Raw genomic sequence first — 8,489 nt, forward strand, 5'->3', positions numbered from 1 at the left:
GCTATCGTGAAGTCCTGCAGTGAGGAGACCCCCTCTCTCCATTAGGACTCAAAGCACTTTCCCTCTGTTCTCCTTTTTATTTCCCAGACAAAGGGAAATGACTCACCCCAAAGTCATTTGAGTGGGCAGTGTGGTGTCAAGTAAGCAAACAGGGAGTCCCTAGGGATATCCCCGTGCTATGCCAGTCCTACCTGTGGGGGCTGGGGTTAGGGTGTAGAGGGGAAAGGGGTTTACCCTGCTTGTCACCCACCTTGTCACCACAGCAAAAACCTGCTTAAGTTCTTGACTTAAGGGAAATCTCCCTTCCCAGCTGATCTTTCTCTCCTTGTCACCAATAACCTCAGGGTGAGGTCAGTTCTGCAATCACGTGAAGCTCTCACGTTTGCTAGGTTTGCAGAAAGGGCCTTTTAGCTTTGATCTTCCACGGAACAGTAAAGCTTGCCAGGCCCTCCCCAGGAATTCACATGCCCTTGCCATACAAGGCTTTCCAAACACGCCACCCTGACTCTTCAGAAAGCCCCACCCCAGTCCACTTTTCAGCTCCTCCCCGCTGCCAGCAAGCACTTTTGCAAAGCAGAAAAGGAATATGCACACTCCGCCTACATTGTCAGTAGACTACAAATCCCAACAATCTTGGCGGTGCGCAGACGCATAGAGCTCAACGTGCCGGCTGCTGGAAAAGTGTGTCACTGGGGCACGAGGCGCTCCCTGGAATCACATGGTACCTGCTCCAGTGCCGCGTGCGGCCCGGGAACCCTGGGCTCCTGGCGCCTGCGCAGAACCCTCTGTCCCAGGGAAAGGCTCGGGCAAAAGGCGGTTGAGATTGGCAGAGTGAAATATTACTGCTGAGGAAGCGTAGCAGGGCACACGTCTCTCTTTGCGTCTGGGTGCCTCATTTCTCCATCACCTACTTACTTCCTGGTTGCAGCTTCTCTCCCTTTGGGACTTTTGCACCCGGAGCTCCAGATTCATTTACCCTGCTTCGCTGCGGAGCCTTCAGAGAGTGGCATCCGGTGCACTGCAGAGACCCGATTCTCCTTGCTACCTTGTAGCCAGAACTGCTGCAGGCTGATTCTTCACACACACTCTGTCTGCTCTTCCCATGCAAATCAGATCTCGGTTGCCTCAGCATCCTACCCCTTTGAAGGGCTGCAGTATAGCCACCTGCTCGGTTCCTGGAATCCTGATTGTGAACTGCGGGGTTCACTCGTCTCCCTCAGCCGTTGCCCAGGGGGCGAGAGAGGCCATTACAACCTCCAGTTTGTGTCAAGGTCCAGTTTGAATGACCGCTTTCAGCTGGTGAAGACATGACGACCCTGGACTCCAACAACAACACAGGTACTGAGATTCTTATAGTCTTTGCTCTGTTACTGTCTCCATTTCCATCCACAGTTTTATGAGAGGAACTTTGTAAGGGCTTGGGGATTCCCTCTGGCTGGTGTTTGTTACTGTAGAGATGACAACCACTAGGTAAGATTTCTAGAGAGGGTTATTTTGGCTGGGAATGTGCCTAAAACGCATCACCACCACCCCTCTGAGTTCCCCTGAGTCCGAGGGCAGATGAAATAGAGGGTGGATACCAGTGGCGAGTGGAAGAGTTTAGGGGGACTCAGCGTTTTGAGGCAATCTCCGGACACGTCCCTATTTGCCCACTCCTTGCAGCTGTAGTTTGCCTGTCTCTTTTCCCTTTCCTCCAGTTCTAGCCTACTTCCAGGGAGTCTGGGGTGCAGCGGGGCGATCTGGGCTGGTGGGTTTGAGTGAATGGGTCAGACCTCGCAGGGGAATCCTCAGCGGCAGTGAGGAGCTCGGTTTGAGGAGTCGGGTGCTTGGGACTCATCTCCAGGCAGGGCACCCACAGTGACTTAGCCTGGGGAGGGCTCACATGGCTGCAGAGCCGGGCCCACGTGCTGCATTTGTTTTCATTCAGTAGAAGCCGTGGCCGCCATCCCATTGGTCATTGCCTCCCCGGCCTCGTTACATAATGAGCTCCGCCCCTCAAGTTGCCCGAGCAACGCGTGTTGCCTTCTCTCCTCCCCTCAGTTGTCCCGGCCCAGCTCGGTTTTAGGGCCAGCCTTCGAGCCAGGACGCCTGGGAGGGGCGGGGCGAGGGCGGGGCTTTGCTTGCGCCATAAGGGAAGCGGAGAAGGCGGTGCTTCGAATTCCGGGGTTCCTCGTTGGGGTGCCACGTGCGAGGGGCACACGTGGAGCGGGGACGTGAGGCCAGCTGAGGGCCAGGCTCCCGCCCCGCCCTTCTCCGCCTAGATCTGGGTGAAGCCTGGCTGACTCACCGCCCCCGCCTGGCTTCTTTTCCTCTCAGACTGCCTGGCCCTCTTACCCTCTATGACCGAGACTTGAGTAATATGGGGGCACCCCTGACTTGGGTCTCAAGTTAATGCGTCCCAGCAAAACCTCACATCAGATCACTCTTATTCCCCTTTATTCTAATCGTCCCTACATCCATTTTCTGCATTCAGACCCAGCTTTCCATGTTTGTTCCAAAAGTTTTACTGTTCCCCAAGTATCTCTTTGCCTGCCATGAATGTCTTCTCCACCCAAACACGAACGCCTTAGAATCAAAGTTGACAACTTACTACTTATCGTCACTCGGGCTTTTTTTTTTTTTTCCTCCCTCATAAAAAGGAAAACTGAGACCAAGAGACAAGAGTTGATTTCCTCTACATTGGAAAGCCAATTAATAGCGATAGAGATCTAGATTTAGACCTAGGGTCTTTTGAGCAGTGCTCCTCACTTCAGAGTTGGAAGACTTTTTAAGTGACTTTCTCATGCCCTCTTTCAGGATTAACTAGGTCAAGTTCATTTAGGTCCGCATAAATAACCCATCCTCCAACCCAGCCCTGAAACCGTAGCCGGGTAGCCGGTCTGCAACCATTTTACAGGCAGGGTTCACCCTGACCAACCTTGAGCTATTTTAAGGTTGCCCTGCCCAGTTTAGTGTGTGTCAGTGGGTGAGCAAGACATGTGCTTCTGTAGACCGGGTGGCATGGCTTGTGTCGGCTCACACACGTGTCTGAGGATCCTCCCCTTTCCCCACTCCACCCATGGCAGGCCAAGCTAAGTGCTTGGCAGAGGTGTGGCAGACAAGTCGCCCTTCTCTTCTGCGAATACCACCTGGCCAGCCATGTAACCAGAGGGACAAAGTTGCTGTGTGGCTACAGAGCTAAAGTTATCACCCGACTGAGACCTAGGGGGAATTGCTAAATCTCCACGCTGGACAATTTGTTTCTCCCTTTCATCTCCTGCAACTCATCTGAGTCTTATCTCTATATCACGTTTCTAAGTCTCTTGGACTCAGAGGTCATTGTGACTCATCTCTTAGAGGCCAGAGCCAGGCTGAACAGTCTTTCCCTGCAGTTCTCTCTGAGGCTATCTATGCCTTTGGGTCTGAGAGAACGGCGACTGTTTTATGTTTGTACACCTCTATTTTCCTCATGCTAGGCTAGCTACCGAGCACGCTGCAGGGTCCATCTCTGGAAAGGTCTCGGGGTAGAACTAGTGGCTAGCTTTTTGTTTATGAATGGTTCTCAGCTCCCCATCTCACTCCCAAGTCCCTTGTAACTAAGACCCTACCTGCTGTTGATACTCCCCAGAAAGCAGCTAGGCCAGGGGTTCCCATGTAGGAGATGCCCACTGGAGTTACACCTCCCACCCAAACCAGAAGCTGAACGTATTGTGCAAAGAAATGCCCATGGGTATTTTTTGGGGGGGGGGATTTGGTTATCATAAGTAGTGTGTGGAGAGTTTCTTTTTTTTTTTCTTTTCTTTCTTTCTTTTTTTTTTTTTTTTTTGGTTTTTCCAAGACAGGGTTTCTCTGTGTAGTCTTAGCTGTTGTGGTCACTCTGTAGACCAGCCTCGCCTCGAAATCCACCTGCCTCTGCCTCCCAAGTGCTGGGATTAAAGGTACAAGCCACCACTACCCAGCCGGAGAGTTTCTTACGCTGACTAGGTTGACCGATTGCTATATTTAGCATATGTGGGAGAATGCTTACTGCTCCAAGGTTAGGGGGTCTAACTGTTTTGGTGATGGTCATGTGGTGTCCTTGAATGACAGACATGACGGTTGATACCCTCCCCTGTGTTCTCTCATTAGGTGGTGTCATCACCTACATTGGCTCCAGTGGCTCCTCCCCTAGCCGGACCAGCCCGGAGTCCCTCTACAGTGACAGCTCCAATGGCAGCTTCCAGTCCCTGACTCAAGGCTGTCCCACATACTTCCCACCATCACCCACTGGCTCCCTCACCCAGGACCCTGCCCGCTCTTTTGGCAGTGTGCCACCCAGCCTCAGTGATGATAGCTCCCCTTCTTCTGCATCATCGGCATCCTCTTCATCATCATCATCATCCTCTTCCTCCTTCTATAATGGGAGCCCCCCAGGAAGCCTACAAGTGGCCATGGAAGACAGCAGCCGAGTGTCCCCCAGCAAGGGCACCAGCAACATTACCAGTGAGTAGATAAATGCCCAGCTGATGCAGGGGAAAGGAAGTGAGCCAGGACTCAGTCGAAAGTGGGTGTCCATCCGAGAGTTACTCTTGGGGGAGGGTGTGTGCTCTGGCCTTTGGAATTTCTCTTAAGAGCTGTACCAGCTCCTGTCCAGTCCAGTCCAGTCTGTCACCTAGACATGAAGCCCCTCAGCTTTCCCCTCCTAGAATCTTCAGCCTGAAAAGAGTCCGTATCTCCGGCCACTCGGGCCTCGCTGCTTACCCTCTGCCTGTCTCTTCCCACAGAGCTCCATGGTATGGTCCTTCTGTGTAAAGTGTGTGGGGACGTGGCCTCAGGCTTCCATTATGGCGTGCATGCCTGTGAGGGCTGCAAGGTGAGGCGGGTTGGGATTGAGGACCCGGGGAAGGTGATGCACTGGCTCAGCTTAGTTGAAGACGTTCACGAGTCACCCCCCCACCCCCACCCCACCTTCCAGGGCTTTTTTCGCCGGAGCATCCAACAGAATATCCAGTACAAACGGTGTTTGAAGAATGAGAACTGCTCCATCGTTCGCATCAACCGCAACCGCTGCCAGCAGTGCCGCTTCAAGAAGTGTCTCTCTGTTGGCATGTCTAGAGATGGTAAGGCAGTATCCCACGTCTCTTCCTCACCCCAATTCCTCCCACCCAGCTTCTACCTGCCTCATCCCTCCATTTAAGAAAGAGTCTTAAGTTGAGACATACGGTACTGAGAATGCCAGGTGTTAACCTCTTGGGCACACACACACACACTTCTGCCATTCATCACCCCCTCCCCCATCATCTGCTGGTTTCAGTTTTGAAGTGGAACCCCAGGCTTTTGGGGTCCTGCCCTTTCGGGAGGAAGGAGGAAAGAGAGGCGTGTGAACATGTCAGAACTTCCTGACCCTGTTCTCGCCCCGTTGCAGCTGTGCGTTTCGGGCGCATCCCCAAGAGAGAGAAGCAACGGATGCTTGCTGAGATGCAGAGCGCCATGAACTTGGCCAACAACCAACTGAGCAGCCTGTGCCCTCTAGAGACCTCGCCTACCCCGCACCCCACCTCAGGCTCCATGGGCCCCTCCCCACCTCCTGCACCAGCCCCCACACCTTTGGTGGGCTTCTCTCAGTTCCCACAACAGCTGACACCACCCAGATCCCCCAGCCCCGAGCCCACCGTGGAGGATGTGATATCCCAGGTGGCCCGGGCCCATCGAGAAATCTTCACCTATGCCCATGACAAGTTAGGCACCTCACCTGGCAACTTCAATGCCAATCATGCATCAAGTGGCCCTTCAGCTACCCCTCCACACCGCTGGGAGAGCCAGGGATGCTCAGCTACACCCAACGACAACAACCTTCTGGCGGCTCAGCGTCATAACGAAGCACTGAATGGCTTACGCCAGGGTCCCTCTTCCTACCCTCCTACCTGGCCTTCTGGCCCTGCCCACCACGGCTGCCACCAACCTAACAGCAATGGGCACCGTCTGTGCCCCACCCACGTATATTCGGCCCCAGAAGGCGAGGCACCTGCCAACAGTCTACGGCAAGGCAACACCAAGAATGTTCTGCTGGTGAGGGCATGGAGCCAGTGTGGAGAGAGGGAGGGGGCCTGGAAGACTAGGCCTAAAGAAAGACAGCCAGTGCTCCTGGAGGCTGAGGAGGGTGGGGTACCTTCCGCCCAGGAAAGGACATTCTACCCTGAAGTCTGGGTTCTGCCTGGGAATCCTTAATCACCAATTGGCACCTGATTACTGTTTTAGGTGAGAGACCCATTCTCCAGGGCCACAGCTCTTAGCCCAGACAGCACTTGGAACCAGGCCTGCTGGGGAGCGCACCTGGCTAACATGCCTCTCTGTACCTTATTCTCCCCCTAGGCATGTCCCATGAATATGTATCCCCATGGACGCAGTGGCCGGACCGTGCAGGAGATCTGGGAGGACTTCTCTATGAGCTTCACGCCTGCCGTGCGAGAGGTGGTAGAGTTTGCCAAACACATCCCGGGCTTCCGTGACCTTTCTCAGCACGACCAGGTGACCCTGCTCAAGGCTGGCACCTTTGAGGTGAGCGGATCTTTAGGTTCCCTGATCTTGTCCGTGGGAAGGCCCCAGTAGTGTAGTGTGGCAACTAGGGTGGGAAAGGGCTCCCAGAGTCTTTGACACTGTATTCTCTCTCTGAGGAGAAGGAACTCTTACTACCGCCGCCACCTCTGGGTCTGTGGGACTTCTAGCCTCTAAGCTGGTGTGACTCCAAACTCACTGCCTCAGTAACCCTAAGACACACTCTCCTCTAGACAGGAGCTGGTGACCCTCGGTTAAATACATTCCAGAAGTGGCGGGCACTCCTGCCTGGATCCCTCACTGACCATTTGGAGGCTGACCACCCCCCCCCTTACTGGCATCCTAAGGCAACACCCCTCAAAGTCGTTAGCAGGTTCTAGGGGTCCTTTGGCGACACGCCCCTCCCCCCTCACTCAAAATGACCATCCTCATTTCAGGTACTGATGGTGCGTTTTGCATCATTGTTCAACGTGAAGGACCAGACGGTGATGTTCCTGAGCCGTACAACCTACAGTCTGCAGGAGCTCGGCGCCATGGGCATGGGCGACCTGCTCAATGCCATGTTTGACTTCAGCGAGAAGCTCAACTCCCTGGCGCTTACGGAGGAGGAGCTGGGCCTGTTCACCGCAGTGGTGCTTGTCTCTGCAGGTGAGCCAAACTCTCACCTGACCCTGGAGGAGGCACACGCAGTTCAGTTCAACACACCTTTTATGGAGTACCTACTCTATGCCAGGCCCGGGACTGGGCACTGGGCTACAGACATGATTCAGACACAGTCTAGCTTGGGAAACAGACTCATGCCCGACTAATTATAAAACAGCGAGGAGTGTCACAGAAGAAGCATGAACCAAGTAAGCACAGACAACTATTTCTGCCCGGGGAGAGCTGGGGAAGGAGGTGACACTTGAGTGGGGCCTCGAAGGGACAAGATAACTGCCAGGCATAGAGAGGGGGAAGGGCATCCCAGGCAAAGGGAACTACAGAGCAAATCACAAGGGAGCTTGGCCACGCGTGGCGTGCTCAGGGTAGGAGGGTGGTCTTGAGTGGGAGGTGGCCAGCCTGTGGCCGTGCTCCCAGCATGTGGGCGTGCCCCCAGCATGTGGGCATGCCGCCAGCATGTGGGCGTGCCCTGCTCTAGGGCAGAGGCCCGGGAGAAGGAGTAGTGCTCTCCTTCTCCATCCCGGTCGCCCTCTGAGGGGCCTCAGGGAGAGAGGCTGCCTTGCCTGCCAGGTCCTCGCAGACCTCCGTGTCCTCGTCAGAGGAGGAGGAGGAGCTCAGGGAGCTTGCCTCACTGCTGTCGTCTTCCCCACAGACCGCTCGGGAATGGAGAATTCCGCTTCGGTGGAGCAGCTCCAGGAGACGCTGCTGCGGGCTCTTCGGGCTCTGGTGCTGAAGAACCGGCCCTCGGAGACTTCCCGCTTCACCAAGCTGCTGCTCAAGCTGCCGGACCTGCGGACCCTGAACAACATGCATTCCGAGAAGCTGCTGTCCTTCCGGGTGGACGCCCAGTGACCCGCCCGGCCGGCCTTCTGCCGCTGCCCCCTTGTACAGAATCGAACTCTGCACTTCTCTCTCCTTTACGAGACGAAAAGGAAAAGCAAACCAGAATCTTATTTATATTGTTATAAAATATTCCAAGATGAGCCTCTGGCCCCCTGAGCCTTCTTGTAAATAACTCTTCCCCCACCCCCACCGCCACGCCCCCTTCCTCCCCTATTTAAACCACTCTTGCTCTCCCCCCTCCTCTGGCCCCTCGATTTGTTCTGTTCCTGTCTCAAATCCAATAGTTCACAGCTGAGCTGGCTTCTGTGATGTGTGCTCGTTTGGGGAATTGGGGGTGGGGGGACTAATGCCAGGGGGGGACACCTCTCCATCTGGTCAGCTTGTGGGTGGGTACTCTGCCAGCAGATGGGAGAATATGGGGAAACAGCACGCAAGTCTAAGGGGGGGGTGCCCGAGGGGGTTATTTTCATCAT

At 54.8% G+C, this 8,489-nt stretch overlaps 1 protein-coding gene across 1 annotated transcript; it reads left to right on the forward strand.

Moving 5' to 3' along the window:
* The first annotated feature begins 647 nt into the window (after nt 1-647).
* On the forward strand, nt 648-8,331 carry Nr1d1 (nuclear receptor subfamily 1 group D member 1). The gene is made up of 8 exons (XM_052194315.1): nt 648-1,338; nt 4,108-4,461; nt 4,743-4,831; nt 4,934-5,078; nt 5,384-6,027; nt 6,331-6,516; nt 6,951-7,161; nt 7,826-8,331. The coding sequence occupies exons 1-8, from the start codon at nt 1,308-1,310 to the stop codon at nt 8,023-8,025; spliced, it is 1,860 nt and encodes a 619-aa protein (XP_052050275.1). The 5' UTR covers nt 648-1,307; the 3' UTR covers nt 8,026-8,331.
* Nucleotides 8,332-8,489: the final 158 nt, after the last annotated feature.

Source organism: Apodemus sylvaticus, chromosome 10 (genome assembly GCF_947179515.1).
Source record: "Apodemus sylvaticus chromosome 10, mApoSyl1.1, whole genome shotgun sequence".
Classification (NCBI taxonomy): domain Eukaryota; kingdom Metazoa; phylum Chordata; class Mammalia; order Rodentia; family Muridae; genus Apodemus; species Apodemus sylvaticus.

Bases quoted from the DNA above. Each gene is read 5' to 3' on its own strand.
- Nr1d1 (XM_052194315.1), top strand. From the start codon at position 1,308: ATGACGACCCTGGACTCCAACAACAACACAG. The intron at 1,339-4,107 runs GTACTGAGATTC...TTCTCTCATTAG, and splicing joins GGACTCCAACAACAACACAG to GTGGTGTCATCACCTACATT. The intron at 6,517-6,950 runs GTGAGCGGATCT...TCCTCATTTCAG, and splicing joins TCAAGGCTGGCACCTTTGAG to GTACTGATGGTGCGTTTTGC.